The following is a 21,662-nucleotide window of genomic DNA, read 5'->3' as shown; positions in this document are numbered from 1 at the left end:
ATATATATATATATATATATATATACAGGGTTATTACAAATGATTGAAGCGATTTTACAGCTCTACAATAACTTTATTATTTGAGATATTTTCACGATGCTTTGCACACACATACAAAAACTCAAAAAGTTTTTTCAGGCATTCACAAATGTTTGATATGTGCCCCTTTAGTGATTCGGCAGACATGAAGCCGATAATCAAGTTCCTCCCACACTCGGCGCAGCATGTCCCCATCAATGAGTTCGAAAGCATCGTTGATGCGAGCTCGCAGTTCTGGCACGTTTCTTGGTAGAGGAGGTTTAAACACTGAATCTTTCACATAACCCCACAGAAAGAAATCGCATGGGGTTACGTCGGGAGAGCGTGGAGGCCATGACATGAATTGCTGATCATGATCTCCACCACGACCGATCCATCTGTTTTCCAATCTCCTGTTTAAGAAATGCCGAACATCATGATGGAAGTGCGGTGGAGCACCATCCTGTTGAAAGATGAAGTCGGCGCTGTCGGTCTCCAGTTGTGGCATGAGCCAATTTTCCAGAATGTCCAGATACACGTGTCCTGTAACGTTTTTTTCGCAGAAGAAAAAGGGGCCGAAACTTTAAACCGTGAGATTGCACAAAACACGTTAACTTTTGGTGAATTGCGAATTTGCTGCACGAATGCGTGAGGATTCTCTACCGCCCAGATTCGCACATTGTGTCTGTTCACTTCACCATTAAGAAAAAATGTTGCTTCGTCACTGAAAACAAGTTTCGCACTGAACGCATCCTCTTCCATGAGCTGTTGCAACCGCGCCGAAAATTCAAAGCGTTTGACTTTGTCATCGGGTGTCAGCGCTTGTAGCAATTGCAAACGGTAAGGCTTCTGCTTTAGCCTTTTCCATAAGATTTTCCAAACCGTCGTCTGTGGTACGTTTAGCTCCCTGCTTGCTTTATTCGTCGACTTCCGCGGGCTACGCGTGAAACTTGCCCGCACGCGTTCAACCGTTTCTTCGCTCACTGCAGGCCGACCCGTTGATTTCTCCTTACAGAGGCATCCAGAAGCTTTAAACTGCGCATACCATCGCCGAATGGAGTTAGCAGTTGGTGGATCTTTGTTGAACTTCGTCCTGAAGTGTCGTTGCACTGTTATGACTGACTGAGGTGAGTGCATTTCAAGCACGACATACGCTTTCTCGGCTTGTAACGCCGGAAATGCATAGCCTCCTATTTCCATCTATTGTACTATTTTTTTTCCTTGCTTTGTTACCTCAAGATATGACATTTCTGTCTCTTTGTATGTTGTAATTGTTTTACTGTTTGTATATATATATTTATACAATTATGTCGATGTATAATTGGTTTGTTTCGTAACTATTATTTGTATTTTTACGCTGGGTCTTGCCTAGGGAAAACTGCTATCGAACGATTACGTCGATAGGTCGTGTGAAGAATCAAAGTGTGTAGGATCTTTGGTAGTGAACTCTGCCGCGTGGAGCGCGGGCTGGGGGAAGGTGTGTGGCGGGGGTAGCGAGTGGAGCAGGTGTGTTGTGTGACGCTCCCGCGAGTTGCCGCGCTTTCGGGGTTTGGCAGCATGTAATTGCGCTCGACTTGCGATGATAGTTTCCGACATGGTGTCGCGGACGGGAAACATTAACTAGTGCACATCAAAAGCCCGTTTCGTCTGGTGACCGTGTCGAGAAGAAGGCGCGCCAACATCCAGCTTCTGCAACAGCGACGGCCGACAATGAGTGACTGTCGCCGCCTCCTCGATCGACGGCTTCAAACCTTCAATCAACCAACAAGGAAGACTGGAAGCAAGTAAAGTTTTAGAACTGTATGGCAGACCTCAGCTTTTCAAACTGTTCCATTTTCGTCAATATAATTACAGCAACTTAGCATGAACGTTTGTTGCTCATTGTCCCAATTGCATTACCAAGCAGAGTCCCTTCCTTTTCCGAAATGAACCCGAGTGTCGTTGAAATTTAAACGCCAGCACTAAAGTAATATAACTAATTCTATTTCACTGCTTTAATTTCAAAGTTCAGTTAGCTGGCTACAATATTCAGATTACACAAGCACAAATTAAGAGTGCGAGTTTTGTTACCATATTTTAGCTTACCTGTGACTGCAGCTCAGCTTGGTACGTACTAAATTTTACTATTGTTAATTGTTCAGAATCATTTAATTCAAGTTCAAAGTTAAATCTCTTATTTCTAAATTGCGTAGATTCAAGTAGTTTTTGAAATGATTGTTGAGGTAGTCCAAGACTAACCGTATTTTACTGAATTTCGATGTGCTTCAGAAAGAAAGCTCACTATTAACTTCAGTCACTAAATTAACTTTCGATTTTCCGGTTTTATTAATTCTTTTGCTAAATTAAGTCAGGGTGTAGCGAAATTTATTACTTCTGACAAACTTTCAGTTTTCACACTACACGTGTCAACCTTCAGTTGCCACGCTTCTAGTGCTAATTATATGTGTAATAACCTTTCTTTTTCAGTTACTATAGTAATTGTCCTTAGGACTGGCGACCGTGATTTCCCCCAAATCTCAAATACCTAATTACCGCTAGTTAATTGTTAACGTAACGGCTGCACATTTACTTTCTTTACTAACTTTACCCCTTTTCAAAATTAATTTCCACCAGTTTCATTAGCACATTTCCTTTCATTTAGATGTAACCCTTTCCTCCCTCTTTACCGACAGGTTAACTTCGGTGACGATTGCTTTTCCAAAACTCCCATTAGGTACACGCGGTTTCATTTTTCACTGTCATTAAGGTCGGCAAGTGAGGGGGAGGTTACACGTGGCGACCGTGACAGGACAATCTTCGGATTTGAGGTTGTTCTGGACACGAATTTTGCATTGTGCAAATCTCGTAACAAAGTACTGGTTACGTACAGGCCGTTACGTCAGCGAGAATAAGTAGTGGGAGTAATCCTAATTATATTTGAGGTTTGGCATTTATACTGAAAATTATTAAAATGAGTGAAGGCAACAACTGCCAAAATTTGGTAGGCTTGGATACGGAACAATCTGTCGAACAGTGGGAAACGCGCACCGCGGTACCCATTGTTCAGGGGCAGGCGGCTAGCATGAAAGACGCGACCGCCGAAACGCAACAAAGAGCAGAAATGGAATTCCACACTTTAGAAAATGTTTCGGAATCGGAAGTGAAAATCAAATGTGAATCCCTTGATGACGAATACGGGGGGACAATTAAAGAGGAAGCCGCTACGGAAGTAAAACCGGTAGTTTCCGGGAATTTAACTGATTTATTGAATGCTTTGATTAACGAAATCAAGAGTCAATCGGCAGAAATTAAAGCTCTGTCTGCCAAGCAAGAAGATCAGACTGCCAAGCAAGAAGCTCAGGCTGCCAAGCAAGAAGCTCAGGCTGTCAAGCAAGAGGCTCAGTCTGAAAAAATTGAACGGATGCTAGACAATCAGAACAAAGCTATTAACGTTGTTAACAACAATGTTGGAGTTGTTAATACAAAAGTTGATAAAATCAAAGAAGATATTGTTGTAATTAATACCGAAATCGGTAATCTTAAACAGGAAATGATAGGCGTTCAGGCGGAAATTGCGAGCATAAATACTCGTTTTGATTCCGAAATTAGCAGAATCGAGAAAAGTGTAGGAGAAGCAGTTGCTCCGATCATCGAGAATAAGGTGACGGAACAAATTCAATTAGTGAAAAAAGAGGATCAACAGAAGGTGGAAACTTTAAAGGCTTTAGTGTCCGAAGTAGACACTAAAGTGAGGGAGCAGGCTAATACCTGCGAAGAGAAAAAGAGGGAAGTGGAAACGCTTGCGACAACCACTTGCCAAGTAATTACGAGAGTGTCGGAATTAGAAAAGAAACTTGACGAAAAACAGAGCTATGTGCCAATCTGTGCACATAGTTCGGAATTGTTGACGAAAGAGGAGCGGTTCGACCCCTTGAAAAAAGGCGGTAATCACGCGACGGATTTCATTAAAAATTGTGAAAGAGTTTTACCCAGATCATGGACTAATGAGAGAAAAATTAATGCGGTTATTGAGGTGCTGGCTGGTGATGCCAAGCGTTGGGGCTTAAACCTCAACATTACGAACCTGACTTTTGACGAGTTTAAAAATTTGTTTCTGGCTGAATACTGGTCAGAGCAAAAACAGCAAAGTGTCTGGCGCGAATTTGACGTATCGAGGCCTTTCGATGCGAATTCGCGCGATTCGATGAGGGAGTTTTGTGAGGGCTGGATCCGCAAGTTGGAATATTTGCGTGATCGCCGCACGGAATCCGAAATAGTCTGGGAACTCTACAGGAAGCTTCCAGATGATACAAAACGCTACGTAGGAAGCAATTACAGGACAGTGAATGATTTCCTGGAAAGAGTTAAGGACGAGGACAATTGGCGCAATAATCGCGACAGTGGTAGAGGCCGTGGTAACAACAACGAGTACCACAGCAACCACAACAATGATAACCATGGGAATAATGCATACCGCAACCATGGCAGCAATAACAATAATGGTTCGGACCGTAATAACAATCGGTACAATGCAAATAATAACAGGAATGACAGAAACCAGTATCATACTAACGTGATACGGGCTTCACAGAATAGTAATAACGCCAGAGGGTGTGATCAGCCGCCTCAGCAGCATCCGGGGAGCGTATCTGCTGGGACGAGACAGGGAAACCATTAGCCGCGCCGGTGAGGGGCCGAGCGGGCGTGGAGAAATTTTGGCGGCCCAATAACAAGAGAAAACCCAGGTGTCGCCGTTATGAAAATTCCGTATGGAATAATCAACGGCGGGAGAGTGTGCCAGTGTTAAGAGAAAAGAGTGCGCCCACAAGTAGTAGGTCAGCTGTATACACGGCAGTAGAAAATACATTCGCTGTCAGTGAGAACAATTTAAGTAGTGTTCCGGAAATCGATCATAAAGTGGCAGCTGTAATACCCACAGCGGAACTGGAGATTGAGTTTAAGAATGATTCGCAATTGTTGAGAGAAGATCAGATGTCGGATAACACGTCCGTCATCGAGCGAGGGGATGCAGAGGGGGATGAGGTCTGGTTAAGGCAGTTCGGTCGCTTATACGACGAACTAAGAGATTATAGGGGTCTGTATGGGAGAAGTGTTTATGGGGAGCGCGTACAGGATTTTCCGCGTCTCGTCCCGCAGGAAGATAGTGTTTGTGAAGTGATAGAAAGTTCTGGCCCTAACCGGCAGACTTTACTAGAAATAGTTGATGTTAAGGGGGAGCACGAGCAAGATTCGTCGTGTTTCGTCCCGCAGGAGTTAGATGTTGAAGTAGTAACGGAAAGTTCTGGCCCTAACCGGCAGACCTTACCGAAAGTTTCAGTGGTAGAAGTAACCGACCCACCCGACGCAAACCTCCAGTTTAAACATTGCGAGAGTATTAAGGAGAAAGATTGCGAAAATTTTAGTGATAGCCGGACACGATTGGTAGAAAAGCACATAGATTACAACGTGTATGAGGTTAGAGCTGACATTATACGGTCAGACGATAGCAGTGTGGGTTGCGCAGATCTAGCGGAAGTAATTGCAGAAACTACTGGACACATTCCTCCAGGTAGATTGGCGGATGAGATTAATCTGACCAAAGTGGAATCAACGAAGGTGACGATTAATGAATTGATAGCAAAGCAACACTCACTAGTTGACGAGTTACAGGAAAAGGTTTCGGTATTGGAGGCGAAGCTACAGGCTAAGCCTCGGGACAAACGTGTTGAAATTAAAACTGTATGTGAACAGAGGCTGAAAAAGCCGCCAGATAAGCCGGATTTAGGGTCAAAGCCGGATGGTTTTTTCTGGAATGACCTGGATATAGACGAGGATTTACTGTGGGAAAATAAAGAAACAGCCGAGGACAAGTGTAGACAGATAGTAGTGTCTGTTAATATGCATGACCTACAACTAAACGTGTGATTGACACCGGTGCAGAATTGAGTGCTGTATCTGGGAAAATATTTGAGTTACTGAAAGACAGACCTGGCATCGTAGTTATGCCAGTAGCAGGAGTGAAAATTATCGGTGCTACTGGGAAGGCCAGTAAACCGGTCACAAAACAGATTTTTGTCAACTTCGAGATATGTGGGGCACGATTTGAACAAGAGTTTGTCGTCGTGCCAGACTTGACTACGGAAGTAATTATCGGGTTAGATTGGCTATTAAAGTATCGTGCAGTGATTAATTGCGAAAGCAAAACTTTGACATGTACGTTACAAGATAAAACAATAGTAGTTAGTTTTGACGAGGCAGGAGACGGTGTGCATAGGCAATACCAGCCTATACACATTGTTAACTGGCCGGATGGTATTGACGTAGGTATGAATCTGAACTACTGTAATGTGAAGAATCTCGGCATTGACAATAATGTCGAAAGTGAATTGGAAAGTATTGTAGACGGTGTGCCAAACGTAACACACGAACAAAGACGAGGCCGACTTTCCCGTACCTATTGCCATCACAACCAAAGGGCATGGGGCAAATATGTAGCAGTATTTGAGAGAATTATGAACACCTTGAGACATGAATCGACGGGATTTTCTCCAGAGGAAATCCTGTTGGATGACAGAAGTAAAAGTTTAGTGGAAGAGATAATCAAATTCCCTCCACGGATTGACATTAGTATTGGTGTGAAAAAAGATCGTTTGCGAGAAGTAATGAAGCTAAAAGCCGATGCTCGCATACGTCGTCATGACGCTAAAACGCGTTTTGCTAAGTTTGCAATCGGAGACTTAGTACTTGTAAAAGCTCATGAGAAATCGAGCGAGATAGACAATGAAATCTCTAAATTTAAGTTTGTTTATAATGGGCCATATAAAGTCATTGGTATACCTCACACAAATGCTTATTGCTTAGAGTATCCAAGCTCTGGAAAACGATTAGGTATACGGAATATTGTAGACTTGAAATTGTACCAACCTAGGATCGATTAATACCACACAATGGGTAATTTGTACAGTATGTAAATATAGAGTGTAAGATTTAAGGATGTGCCATGTTACGATGCTTTTGCCTGACCTAGAGGTCATTAAAGAAGTTGTAATTAATAAGTAATTAATTTTGACTAAATGATTTAAGAGTAACTCATTAGTAATCATCTGAAAAATCCAAGCTGCTAGTTTAAGTTTTCAGCTGAGTCACAGTAGATTAAGGAATGTAAAGATGATTTTGTAATTAGCTGTCAGATTTCATGAATGTGTGTTTTATTAGTCATTGCCGATGTACTTAGACGCTGTTTTAAGTTTCAGGCTAGTACATGCGTGTGATGATGGACAGTGTCGATTTATCCACTGTGATAATGTTAATGGACTCCTTGAGATTACTCGGGAGTGAGTTTTTCCGAAAGAATTCAGTGAAACGGACGTTCTGGAAACGCCGTTACAAGGGCGAGTGAGATCAAGCGTGCCGCACAGGCGGGCGCAACAATACTTGCGAGGCGAAGCCGCTGTCGGCTCTTGTGCCGCTGTCGGCTCCTGTGCCGCTGTCGGCATCCTTTGTACTCGCGAGTACGGAATGTGGAGTTGCTTTTCTTCCCGGACAGCCGATGTGAAAAGAATTCTGCTGTCAATATTTGTGTTTTTTTCGATCTGCTGAATATTATTTTCTTGTTTAGCGTTAATAGGACTCCCATGACGAGAATATTAATTATGAAAAGGTTACATAAAAATGTGTATTCTATGTAATTAATCATTAGTTTGCGTATTTTGATATACCTGTTTTTTATGACCATGTACTCTGATCAATTTTGCAAATAGTATTCCATTTCTTATAGTGTTACGAATTTTAATGATTTTGGAATAGCTAAACCATTTTCTATGTTTTCTATGAATTTTGATATGTTGTCAACCTGTTTTATTTGTGCAAGATGACAGAGTGGAATAAGATTAGGAGTGTCTCCACTCAATTATTATTGTCTAAAAAATTGGGTTATGGTTAATTAGACGATGCTAAATTTTTTGATGTTTTGAGCATATGCATTTCCGCTGTTTCTTTTTTGGGACATTTTCTGAGTCTGTTTACGTTACACGAACATCCTCAGACAATGTGGGGCACGTGTAACGCCGGAAATGCATAGCCTCCTATTTCCATCTATTGTACTATTTTTTTTCCTTGCTTTGTTACCTCAAGATATGACATTTCTGTCTCTTTGTATGTTGTAATTGTTTTACTGTTTGTATATATATATTTATACAATTATGTCGATGTATAATTGGTTTGTTTCGTAACTATTATTTGTATTTTTACGCTGGGTCTTGCCTAGGGAAAACTGCTATCGAACGATTACGTCGATAGGTCGTGTGAAGAATCAAAGTGTGTAGGATCTTTGGTAGTGAACTCTGCCGCGTGGAGCGCGGGCTGGGGGAAGGTGTGTGGCGGGGGTAGCGAGTGGAGCAGGTGTGTTGTGTGACGCTCCCGCGAGTTGCCGCGCTTTCGGGGTTTGGCAGCATGTAATTGCGCTCGACTTGCGATGATAGTTTCCGACATGGTGTCGCGGACGGGAAACATTAACTAGTGCACATCAAAAGCCCGTTTCGTCTGGTGACCGTGTCGAGAAGAAGGCGCGCCAACATCCAGCTTCTGCAACAGCGACGGCCGACAATGAGTGACTGTCGCCGCCTCCTCGATCGACGGCTTCAAACCTTCAATCAACCAACAAGGAAGACTGGAAGCAAGTAAAGTTTTAGAACTGTATGGCAGACCTCAGCTTTTCAAACTGTTCCATTTTCGTCAATATAATTACAGCAACTTAGCATGAACGTTTGTTGCTCATTGTCCCAATTGCATTACCAAGCAGAGTCCCTTCCTTTTCCGAAATGAACCCGAGTGTCGTTGAAATTTAAACGCCAGCACTAAAGTAATATAACTAATTCTATTTCACTGCTTTAATTTCAAAGTTCAGTTAGCTGGCTACAATATTCAGATTACACAAGCACAAATTAAGAGTGCGAGTTTTGTTACCATATTTTAGCTTACCTGTGACTGCAGCTCAGCTTGGTACGTACTAAATTTTACTATTGTTAATTGTTCAGAATCATTTAATTCAAGTTCAAAGTTAAATCTCTTATTTCTAAATTGCGTAGATTCAAGTAGTTTTTGAAATGATTGTTGAGGTAGTCCAAGACTAACCGTATTTTACTGAATTTCGATGTGCTTCAGAAAGAAAGCTCACTATTAACTTCAGTCACTAAATTAACTTTCGATTTTCCGGTTTTATTAATTCTTTTGCTAAATTAAGTCAGGGTGTAGCGAAATTTATTACTTCTGACAAACTTTCAGTTTTCACACTACACGTGTCAACCTTCAGTTGCCACGCTTCTAGTGCTAATTATATGTGTAATAACCTTTCTTTTTCAGTTACTATAGTAATTGTCCTTAGGACTGGCGACCGTGATTTCCCCCAAATCTCAAATACCTAATTACCGCTAGTTAATTGTTAACGTAACGGCTGCACATTACTTTCTTTATTAACTTTACCCCTTTTCAAAATTAATTTCCACCAGTTTCATTAGCACATTTCCTTTCATTTAGATGTAACCCTTTCCTCCCTCTTTACCGACAGGTTAACTTCGGTGACGATTGCTTTTCCAAAACTCCCATTAGGTACACGCGGTTTCATTTTTCACTGTCATTAAGGTCGGCAAGTGAGGGGGAGGTTACAGGCTCCTGTCGCCATTTTGTCTCACTGCGCTCTCGAGCGCTCTGGCTGCAGAAACCTGACGTGCGGCTTCAGCCGAACAAAACTTTATGAGTTTTTCTAAGTATCTGTAGTGTGTCGTGACCATATGTCAATGAATGGAGCTACAGTGAAATTATGAAATTGCTTCAATCATTTGTAATAGCCCTTTTAATTCATGGGCCTTCAGCTGTTTTAGAATTAAAGACGTTTTCTGTCGATAATCAAGCTTAGAAATTGCGCTGTTATGTTTGGGCAACTAAATAAAGTGTTATGTTTGGAGTGTAACTGACAGCCGCTCATACTGGCCCCCTTCCACAATTCCTACTACTTGTCCTGTCTTGTGGGTTTAGCAGGGCTTCTCACATACATTGGAGTGGAAGCTATACAAGTTTTTCTCTTAATTAAGCCCTTTTACAAGACAATCTGGCTTTGTTTACACAAGTCCGCTGTGAGGCCCAACTCTATTCAAATGGAATCAACTACGACCAAGTATATGATTCACGTGAGAACAGGGAGCTGTGAATATCATTTAACAAACCTACGGCGGTGCAGCAGTACTTTACTCCTTTACTTTGATTCAGGCGGCTGCAGAAAACGGTGCACTGTGGGCGAGAAGCGGTGCGCTGCGGCAGCTGTATGTTCTGATGCGTCCACGAAAATATGCGAACCACGCAGTCTGGCGTCCTGATTATCAGACTGTGGGAAACTTCCCTATCAGAGCAGATTTCAGTGTGAGGTGCACCCGTTCACTGGTCTGGCCAAACCAATTTGACTCACAAACACGAGCGTGCGTGCGGGAATTGTCAGACGTCCGACAGCCGACTCACGACAAATAAGTTCACCCTCACGACACATGTGATGGCTGAGATGGCATGCAGTACCACTGTTAGCAAGTTGGAAACTACCACTGGCTCTTAGTCCATCGTAAGATACAGACCACCAGCCTCACCCACAAGGATAGACCTGAAGTCTTACACTCACGACAAATAAGTTCACCCTCATGACACATGTGATGGCTGAGATGGCATGCAGTACCACTGTTAGCACAGTTGGAAACTACCACTGGCTCTTAGTCCATCGTAAGATACAGACCACCAGCCTCACCCACAGGGATAGCCCTGAAGTCTTACACTCACGACAAATAAGTTCACCCTCATGACACATGTGATGGCTGAGATGGCATGCAGTACCACTGTTAGCACAGTTGGAAACTACCACTGGCTCTTAGTCCATCGTAAGATACAGACCACCAGCCTCACCCACAGGGATAGACCTGAAGTCTTACACTCACGACAAATAAGTTCACCCTCATGACACATGTGATGGCTGAGATGACATGCAGTACCACTGTTAGCACAGTTGGAAACTACCACTGGCTCTTAGTCCATCGTAAGATACAGACCACCAGCCTCACCCACAAGGATAGACCTGAAGTCTTACACCAGGAGGGAATCAGGAGATGAAAAAAACAAAGAATCACAACCACTTTCCACTAAGCCTCGGTACAGGAGCCGAATTAGCAAAACCGAAACCGCCCCAACATTCCACAAACCAATCAAATTATACCCTACCCATTGAATCTCCCCTCTTGATTGTTTTGTTAGCCTGGTAGCCAATCCAGACCCAGCACTGGGGTTCCCATGCTGGGGGAGCAAGCCCCAACTTTACATATCCTGAGAGGAGCCAATCAGCGACTCCAAATCTCTCCTGTCTCTCTCACAGTAAGCATGGCCATGTTTCGGCAAAAAATATCTACATGGACGGGACCACAGTCCCTCATTTATGGAGTGATCTAATCTTTAGAGGACGACCATTTCCAATTCCTGAAAGAAGTGTTAAGCTTCCCAGACAGATGTGCACATGAAATATATGGTTTTGCTGCTCGCTAAAAGAAGCTGGTAACTCCCTGGCGTCAAAAGGGGGCTACATTCCTGCCTCCACTAAACATGTAGACCAGCTACTCCATCCGTATAGTGCCAGGCTCCATCTACAGCAGTCTCTCTTAAATGGCTTCCCCACCCATTTTCTGCCATCCACCTGCCGTCACAATGGACTGCCACCTGTCTCCGTAAAATGTTTTGGGAACTGGCGCCCTTCTGTCCGACCATAATTGGAAGGGGGAGAGAGCTTTAGCCAGAAGTCCCTCTGCTGATAAGATCCACTGGGGCTGCTTCCCAGAATGACTCACATGGCCAGGTTGGTGCACTTAGAATTTATGCCCCAACTCATTTCTCTCCCTGTTATCCATCGCCTCCAATGTGACCCCTTGGGTGCAGGTTCTCTGCAGGCTACACATGCAGTTATACAGACATTTTGGACACAATTTTCCCATGTAAAAAAGTCGTAAACCATATATAGCAAAAGTGGTACTGGGGAACACCGAGATCATGAACTGAAGTATATTGATCTGAGCGACAATGTTTTTAAAGTGAGAGAGCGGCATGTCACTTCTCAATGTGAGCCAGGACTCCATTATAATGGAACCACATACATGAGCAAGATCAAATGGGATATCTCTGAACAATGTGGGTAGTACATTCCTCAGAAACAAACACTAAAATGCTGTAATTAGGTGGAAAGCCAAATGATACGGGCCTACTAACCAATCATTGGCTGTTGTTATTGAGGTCTTCAGTTCAGAGACTGGTTTGATGCAGCTCTTCATGCTACTCTATCCTGTGCAAGCTTCTTCATCTCCGAGTACCTGCTGCAACCTGCATCCTTCTGAATCTGCTTAATGTATTCATCTCTTGGTCTCCCTCTACGATTTTTACCCTCCATGCTTCCCTCCAGTACTAAACTGGTGATCCGTTGACGCCTCAGAATGTGTCCGACCAACCGATCCCTTCTTCTAGTCACGTTGTGCCACTAATTCCTCTTCTCCCAAACTCTATACAGCACCTCCTCATTAGTTACTTGATCCACATTACGAGATCGTTCTGTAGCACCACATTTCGAAAGCTTCTATTCTCTTTTCGTTTAAACTACACTCCTGGAAATTGAAATAAGAACACCGTGAATTCATTGTCCCAGGAAGGGGAAACTTTATTGACACATTCCTGGGGTCAGATACATCACATGATCACACTGACAGAACCACAGGCACATAGACACAGGCAACAGAGCATGCACAATGTCGGCACTAGTACAGTGTATATCCACCTTTCGCAGCAATGCAGGCTGCTATTCTCCCATGGAGACGATCGTAGAGATGCTGGATGTAGTCCTGTGGAACGGCTTGCCATGCCATTTCCACCTGGCGCCTCAGTTGGACCAGCGTTCGTGCTGGACGTGCAGACCGCGTGAGACGACGCTTCATCCAGTCCCAAACATGCTCAATGGGGGACACATCCGGAGATCTTGCTGGCCAGGGTAGTTGACTTACACCTTCTAGAGCACATTGGGTGGCACGGGAAACATGCGGACGTGCATTGTCCTGTTGGAACAGCAAGTTCCCTTGCCGGTCTAGGAATGGTAGAACGATGGGTTCGATGACGGTTTGGATGTACCGTGCACTATTCAGTGTCCCCTCGACGATCACCAGTGGTGTACGGCCAGTGTAGGAGATCGTCCCCACACCATGATGCCGGGTGTTGGCCCTGTGTGCCTCGGTCGTATGCAGTCCTGATTGTGGCGCTCACCTGCACGGCGCCAAACACGCATACGACCGTCATTGGCACCAAGGCAGAAGCGACTCTCATCGCTGAAGACGACACGTCCCCATTCGTCCCTCCATTCACACCTGTCGCGACACCACTGGAGGCGGGCTGCACGATGTTGGGGCGTGAGCGGAAGCCGGCCTAACGGTGTGCGGGACCGTGGCCCAGCTTCATGGAGACGGTTGCGAATGGTCCTCGCCGATACCCCAGGAGCAACAGTGTCCCTAATTTGCTGGGAAGTGGCGGTGCGGTCCCCTACGGCACTGCGTAGGATCCTACGGTCTTGGCGTGCATCCGTGCGTCGCTGCGGTCCGGTCCCAGGTCGACGGGCACGTGCACCTTCCGCCGATCACTGGCGACAACATCGATGTACTGTGGAGACCTCACGCCCCACGTGTTGAGCAATTCGGCGGTACGTCCACCCGGCCTCCCGCATGCCCACTATACACCCTCGCTCAAAGTCCGTCAACTGCACATACGGTTCACGTCCACGCTGTCGCGGCATGCTACCAGTGTTAAAGACTGCGATGGAGCTCCGTATGCCACGGCAAACTGGCTGACACTGACGGCGGCGGTGCACAAATGCTGCGCAGCTAGCGCCATTCGACGGCCAACACTGCGGTTCCTGGTGTGTCCGCTGTGCCGTGCGTGTGATCATTGCTTGTACAGCCCTCTCGCAGTGTCCGGAGCAAGTATGGTGGGTCTGACACACCGGTGTCAATGTGTTCTTTTTTCCATTTCCAGGAGTGTATTTATCGTCTATGTTTCACTTCCATACATGGCTACACTCCATACAAATACTTTAAGAAAAGACTTCATGACACTTAAATCTGTACTCGATGTTAATAAATTTCTCTTCTTCAGAAACGCTTTCTTTGCCATAGCCAATCTACATTTTTATATCCTCACTACTTCGACCATCATCAGTTATTTTGGTCCCCAAATAGAAAAATTCAACTGCTCTTTTAAGTGTCACATGTCCGAATATAATTCCTTCATTATCACCTGATTTAATTCGACTACATTCCATTATATTTTTTTTTTTTACTTTTGTTGATTTTCATCTTGTATCCTCCTTTCAAGACACTGCCAATTCGGCTCAACTTCTCTTCCAAGTTCTTTGTTGTCTCTGAGAGAATTACAATGTCTTCGGCACACCTCAACGTTTTTATTTCTTCCCCATGGATCTTAATTCATACTCCAAATTTTTCTTTTGTTTCCTTTACTGCTTCCTCAATCTACAAATTGAATAACATCGGAAACAGGCTACAACCCTGTCTCACTCCCTTCTCAACAACTGCTTTCCTTTCGTGCCCCTCGGCTCTTATAACTGCTCAAAATGGTTCAAATGGCTCTAAGTACTATGGGACTTAACATCTGTGGTGTTCAGTCCCCTAGAACTTAGAACTACTTAAACCTAACTAACCTAAGGACATCACACACGTCCATGCCCGAGGCAGGATTCGAACCTGCGACCGTAGCTGCAGCGCGGATCCGGACTGAAACGCCTAGAACCGCTCGGCCACAGCGGCCGGCTCTTATAACTGCCATCTGGTTTCTGTACAAATTGTAAATAGCCTTTCGCTCCCTGTATTTTACCCCTGCCACCTTCGGAATTTGAAAGAGAGTATTCCATTCAACATTGTCAAAAGCTTTCTCTAAGTCTACAAATGCTAGAAATGTAGGTTTGCCTTTCCTTAATCTTTCTTCTAAGATAAGTCGTAGGGTCAGTATTGCCTCACGTGTTCCAGAATTTCTACGGAAGCCAAACTGATCTTCCCAGAGGTCTGCTTCTACCAATTTGTCCATTCGTCTGTAAAGAATTCGTGTTAGTATTTTGCAGCTGTGACTTGTTAAACTGATAGTTCGGTAATTTTCACACCTGTCAACACCTGTTTTCTTTAAGATTGGAATTATTATATTCTTCTTGAAGTCTGAGGGTATTTCGCCTGTCTCGTACATCTTGCTAACAAGATGGTAGAGTTTTGTCAGGACTGTCTCTCCCAAGCCTATTAGTAGCTCTAATGGAATGTTGTCAGCTCCCGAGGCCCTGTTTCGACTTAGGTCTTTCAGTGCTCTATCAAATTCTTCACGCAGTGTCATATCTCCCATTTTATCTTCGTCTATGGCCTCTTCCATTTCCATAATATTGCCCTCAAGTACATCGCCCTTGTATAGACACTCTATATACTCCTTCCACCTTTCTGCTTTCCCTTCTTTGCTTAGGACTGGTTTTCCATGTGCGTTCTTAATATTCATACAGGTGGTTTTGTTTTCTCCAAAGGTCTCTTTAATGTGCCTGTAGGCAGTGTCTATCTTACCCCTAGTGATATATTCCTTTATATTCTTGCATTTGTCCTGTAGCCATCACTCCTCAGCCATTATGCACTTCCTGTCGATCTAATTCTTGAGTCAGTTGTATTCCTTTTTGCCTGCTTCATTTACTGCATTTTTATATTTTCTCCTTACATCAATTAACTTCAATATCTCTTCAGTTACCCAAGGATTTCTACGAGCCCTCGTCTTTTCACCTACTTGATCCGCTGCTGCCTTCACTATTTCACCTCTCAAAGCTACCCATTCTTCTTCTGCTGTATTTTTTTCCCCCATTCCTGCCAATCGTTCCCTTATGCTCTCCCTGAAACTCTCTACAACCTCTGTTTCTTTCAGTTTATCCAGATCCCATCTTCTCAAATTCCCACCTTTTTGCAGTTTCTTCAGTTTTAATCTAATAAATAATAAATTGTGTTCAGAGTCCACATCTGCCCCTGGAAATGTCTTACAATTTAAAACCGGGTTTCTAAGTCTCTGTCTTACCATCTTATAATCTATCTGAAACCGACCAATGTCTCCAGGCCTCTTCCACGCATACACCCTTCTTTCATGATTCTTAAACCAAGTGTTAGCTACGATTAGGTTATACTCTGTGCAGAATTCTACCAGGCGGCTTCCTCTTTCAATCCTTACCCCCAGTCCATATTCACTTACTACTTTTTCTTCTTGTTCTTTTCCTAGTATCAAATTCCAGTCCCCCATGAATATTAAATTTTCCTCTCCCTTAACTATCTAATTTCTTTTATCGCATCATACATTTCTTCAATCTCTTCATCATCTGCCAAGCTGGTTGACATATAAACTTGTATTATTATGGTGGGCGTGGGCTTCTTGTCTGTCTTGGCCACAATAATGCGTTCACTGTGCTGTGCTGTTCCTATTTTTTATTCATTATTAAACTAACTCATGCATTACCCCTATTTGATTTTGTATTTATAACCCAGTACCAGAAGTCTTGTTTCTCCTGCCACCGAACCTCACTAATTCCCACTATATCTAACTTTAACCTATCCATTTTACCCAAGAGGACGCCATCATCATTTAACCATACACTAAAGCTGCAAGCCCGTGGGAAAAATTACGCCTGTAGTTTCTCCTTGCTTTCAGCCATTCGCAGCACCAGCACAGAGAGGCTGTTTTGGTTGATGTTACAAGGCCAGGTCAGTCAATCATCCAGACTGTTGCCCTTGCAACTATTGAAAAGACTGCTGCCCCTTTCAGGAACCACATGTTTGTCTGGTCTCTGAACAGACAGCCCTCCGTTATGGTTTGGATTTGACGTGCAGTTGATCAAGTGCCGAGTCAGAGCTCATCTGCTACCTTAGCAAGCACTGCCTCGGATGGCATACAGTTCACTGACCTGTATCGCTGAGGCACGCAAGCCTCCCCACCAACGGCAAGGTTCATGGATCATGGGGGCAGAAATCACTCGCTATGCTGCCCAAAAGTTCATTTCAGGTCCTTGTTGATGACCATTCACAAGTGGATGGTGTGGATGCTGAACATGCCATACGTGTCTTTTGCGACTACTGTTTCTTATCTGGCGAAGGAGGTTTCAACGGATAAAAATACATATGTGGAGAAGTGAAAGTCAACAACAGAATATTGCAATACCTACTATATCATCATGACGAAAGGAATGAATTAAGCAGTATTTGAAGCTTTCAGATGATGTGAATTGTAAGTGTGCAGTTACTGTTCCCGTACTACTGTCCACTTATTACCATGCGCAACATAGATTTGATGTGCAGTTGATCAAGTGCCGTGTTTAAGCTCATCTACTACCTGAGCAAGCAACGCTTCGGATGGCGCACAGTTCATTGACCTCCGCGGTCTATGTGTTGTGGTACAACTTGCCCTCTTTGTGGCTCATCAAAAATATGGTGGGCTTCAGAGGCCTCCTACTATAAGAATTTCTACAGTCTCAGTTTCCTTGTGTGTACTTAAAAAGAAAGTCTGCTGACTCGAAAAAAATGCTAAGCCATTTCATTACAGATGGTACCCTTCTGCTTGTAAATGTAGACTGCAGTCTTACAACCTTTGTGACTTGAACAGATCACAGCAACAAGAAGCATCAAGAGAAATGTCGTTTGGTGACTTTGAAAGTGATGTTAGAGATAGCAGACAGGGTTACAATTAAGTCAAGCCTTACGCATTCTCGGTGAAGAAGTCGTCGTACTCGATGCCGTTGAACGTGTAGCAGACGCCCTCGTCTGTGATGATCGTGTCGAAAAGCTCGCCACACGAGGTGTCCTGGGACTGCCATCGGCAGCGACGCACAGTGTCCCAGAGGCCGGGAGCCACCTGCAACCGTCAACCCAGTCACCTCACCAGGTCCCCCCTTTACCACGTGTAGCAGCCTCACAGTATCACATATGGAAGCTTTGAACTAAGGTGATTGTTAGTCAAATATAAAATTACATAAATTGTAAAAACTTTCTAGGGGCTCCGGAACGCCCTATACTTGCAATGTTAAAATAACGCTTATAAATTACATCTTTCCTCACAAAGTATTTGAGGTAGGAAGTTGAACTTTTTACAGATTATTTATTGGAATATGGGCTACAACTTAACACAGGGATTTTACAAAATTTTAGTTCAGTTATTAAAGATGATTTTTTTTTCAATTGTAATGAAAATTCACAATATTTTTTTGCAATTTTTTATTTATATATTCAAAAATATACAGTTTTTTTTGGAAAAAGGCTGTGTTAAATTATGCAGAAGGTACTGTGTAACATTTACTGAAAGTTTGAAACAAATATGTTTGGAAGATCCTTAGAAAACATGTAATTAGTATGAGAAAATAAAAGTTTTGGGAATCGAGCGACAAAGATTGGATTAACTTTTTAGTGCATTCCAGGTCCATAGGATGGATTATCTTCATCCTCTGCAAACTCCTCCTCCAGCTTCCTCTTGTTTCTCCTCCTGTTTACTCTTGCTTGTATTTCTAGACTCTTTACAGCCCTGTCTGCAGCCCGAAGGCGTTCCTTGTCTAAAGCAAGCATCGCTCGTACCATGTTAGAACCTATCTTCATTCCCATATTTCTAAATACCTTGCACCTTACAATGTTGCCGTCATTGAAAGTCGCAACAGCAACTTTACTTTTACTCATTATTATACTTCAACAAAACAGAGACTCAAGAAACAGAATTAATTACGAATATTTTCGAGATAACGACAGAGTAAATAAACAAGAAACAATCGACAATCACACCAGCAATATATATTGAACCATCACAGGTTAGCCACAACACATACTTTATCTCACATCACTAAAATGTGCCTGATGAACACAGACGTTAATAATAACACCATTTGACAGCAGTTTAACAGCGCCACAGTGGGTCACGCCCATGTAGAACACATTTCAAAAAAAATTTAAAAATAGTTGCAGTCTTCGGAATTGAATAAATTATATATCTATTAAAAGGTAATAGTCTGCAGATTCAGAAAACGCAAAAAAGTAAAAATTGAACTTTTCATGATTTTGAGCCTTTCCAGAGCCCCTTAAAACGTTTTAAAATTTTCAAAAGTTTTACATATACTGCATTTAACATTAAAAAATGTTTCCAAAGTGACGACCATTGTCGGTAGCTTAACTACCATCTTCAGATCTGAGAAGAGACAAACCAATTAAAAAACTGCCTTAAGTAACCAGTTGTGTAAAATTTTCTATTGGCCTACTTTTAAAAATTTATGGCGAATTACGATATCTCATGTGGTATTATAAATGTAACTAGCAGTGTGCATGGTCCGCAACATTCTTATTTTTAATCTCGAGTCTTGCATTTAGAATACTACATGTGGTATCTTAACCCCCTGTAAATTTTTAAAAGTTGGATAACAGCAACTTTTACATAATTTGTGACTTACGGAAATTTTTCTTTCGGTCGTCTGCTCTCAGATTTGAAGACGGTACTTCAGCTACCGAAACTGGTCATGAGTTTGTTAAATGCAATTGAGCCAATGAATAGAAACGTTTTGAGAATTTTAATAAGTTTTAGAGATTTTTTTTATAATTTAATATTTGATTATCTGCTTACGGTCACCATCTCCTATTCTTACAATGTCAGATATCTTCTGTAAAGTGATTATGATTTCATAGTCACCACATGGGGGACACTAGAGAGTTGTCAACAGGGATTACTGGTCCTCGCCCCCCATCTACGGTAGAAACTCTTAAAAAATTACAAAATTCCCACGAATTTCTAGAAATAAATGTCTAGAATTTTGTTAAACTGCTGATTTAGCGCTTAGAGAGCAACAGGAAACACTGTGACTTTAGCAGTTACTATACAGCGTGATTCAAAATAACTGTACACACCTCTTGGTTAAATGTATCTATCAAAATAACAGTAATATGTTAATTAAATTTTATCTGACATTGATATATTTCAGACTTATGCAGTAGAGTAGGGATCACAAGTAGAACACAAAATCTATTCTTCTCAGAAACCAACAATACAAAGGGAGCCGAAATCCTACAAATCCTCGAGAAATAAGCGAAAAATATACCTATCCAAAACAGCGGATAAAAATTCACTTGACGCCTTCCTAAGAGACAATCTCCACTCATTCCAAATTAATAATATCACTGTAGACCAGATGTGGCTTAAATTCAAAGAAATAGTATCGGCAGCAATTGAGAGATCTATACCAAATAAATTAAGAAACAACGGAGCTGATGCTCCTTGGTACACAAAACGGGTTAGAACACTGTTGCAGAAACAACGAAACAAACATGCCAAATTTAAACAGACACAAAATCTCCAAGATGGGCGATCTTTTACAGAAGTTCGGAATTTAGCGCGGACTTCAATGCGAGATGCCTATAACAGCTTCCACAACGAAACTTTTCTCGAAAACTGGCAGAAAATCCAAAAAGATTCTGGTCGTATGTGAAGTATGTTAGCGGCAGGAAACAATCAATGCCTTCTCTGCGCGATAGCAATGGAGATACTATCGAAGACAGTGCTGCCAAGGCAGAGTTACTAAACACAGCCTTCCGAAATGCCTTCACAAAAGAAGACGAAGTAAATATTCCAGAATTCGAATCGAGAACAGCTGTCAACATGAGTAACTTAGAAGTAAATATCCTCGGAGTGAAGCAACTTAAATCACTTAATAAAAGCAAGTATTCTGGTCCATGCTCTATACCAATTACGTTCCTTTCGGAGTCTGCTGATGCATCAACTCCATACTTAACAATCATATACAACCGTTCGCTCGACGAAAGATCCGTACTCAAAGACTGGAAAGTTGCACAGGTCACACCAATATTCAAGAAAGGTAGTAGGAGTAATCCACTAAATTACAGGCCCATATCGTTATCGTCGACATGCAGCAGGACTTTAGAACGTATATTGTGTTCGAATATTATGAATGTTGACTCACAGTCAACATCGGTTTAGAAAGCATCGTTCCTGTGAAACACAACTAGCTCTTTATTCACATGAAGTGTTGGGTGTTATTGACAAGGGATTTCAGATTGATTCCGTATTTCCGGATTTATGGAAGGCTTTTGACACTGTACCACACAAGCGGCTCGTAGTGAAATTGCGTGCTTATGAAATATCATCTCAGTTACGTGACTGGATTTGTGATTTCCTGTCAGAGACGTCACAGTCCGTAGTAATTAACGGAAAGTCATCGAGTAAAACGGAAATGATTTCAGGCGTTCCCCAAGGTAGTGTTATAGGCCCTTTGCTGTTCCTTATCTATATAAACGATTTGGGAGACAATCTGAGCAGCCGTCTTCGGTTGTTTGCAGATGACGCTGTCGTTTATCGACTAATAAAGTCATCAGAAGACCAGAATCAACTGCAAAACGATTTAGAAAAGATATCTGAATGGTGTGAAAAGTGGCAGTTGACCCTAAATAACGAAAAGCGTGAGATCATCCACATGAGTGCTAAAAGGAACTCGTTAAACTTCGGCTACACGATAAATCAGTCTAATGTAAAAGCCGTAAATTCAACTAAATACC

The 21,662-nt window shown here is 42.6% G+C and overlaps 1 protein-coding gene across 1 annotated transcript in view; it reads right to left on the bottom strand.

Moving 5' to 3' along the window:
• LOC126088468 (pickpocket protein 28-like) overlaps nt 1-21,662 on the bottom strand; it is a 176,312-nt gene that overhangs the window by 87,263 nt on the left and 67,387 nt on the right. The window contains exon 5 of the mRNA XM_049906609.1: nt 17,825-17,976. Coding sequence (XP_049762566.1) covers nt 17,825-17,976 — 152 coding nt within the window. The remainder of the gene's footprint in view (nt 1-17,824; nt 17,977-21,662) is intronic.

This window comes from Schistocerca cancellata, chromosome 6, assembly GCF_023864275.1.
Source record: "Schistocerca cancellata isolate TAMUIC-IGC-003103 chromosome 6, iqSchCanc2.1, whole genome shotgun sequence".
Taxonomy (NCBI): domain Eukaryota; kingdom Metazoa; phylum Arthropoda; class Insecta; order Orthoptera; family Acrididae; genus Schistocerca; species Schistocerca cancellata.
This window is presented reverse-complemented; position numbering and strand designations above follow the sequence as displayed.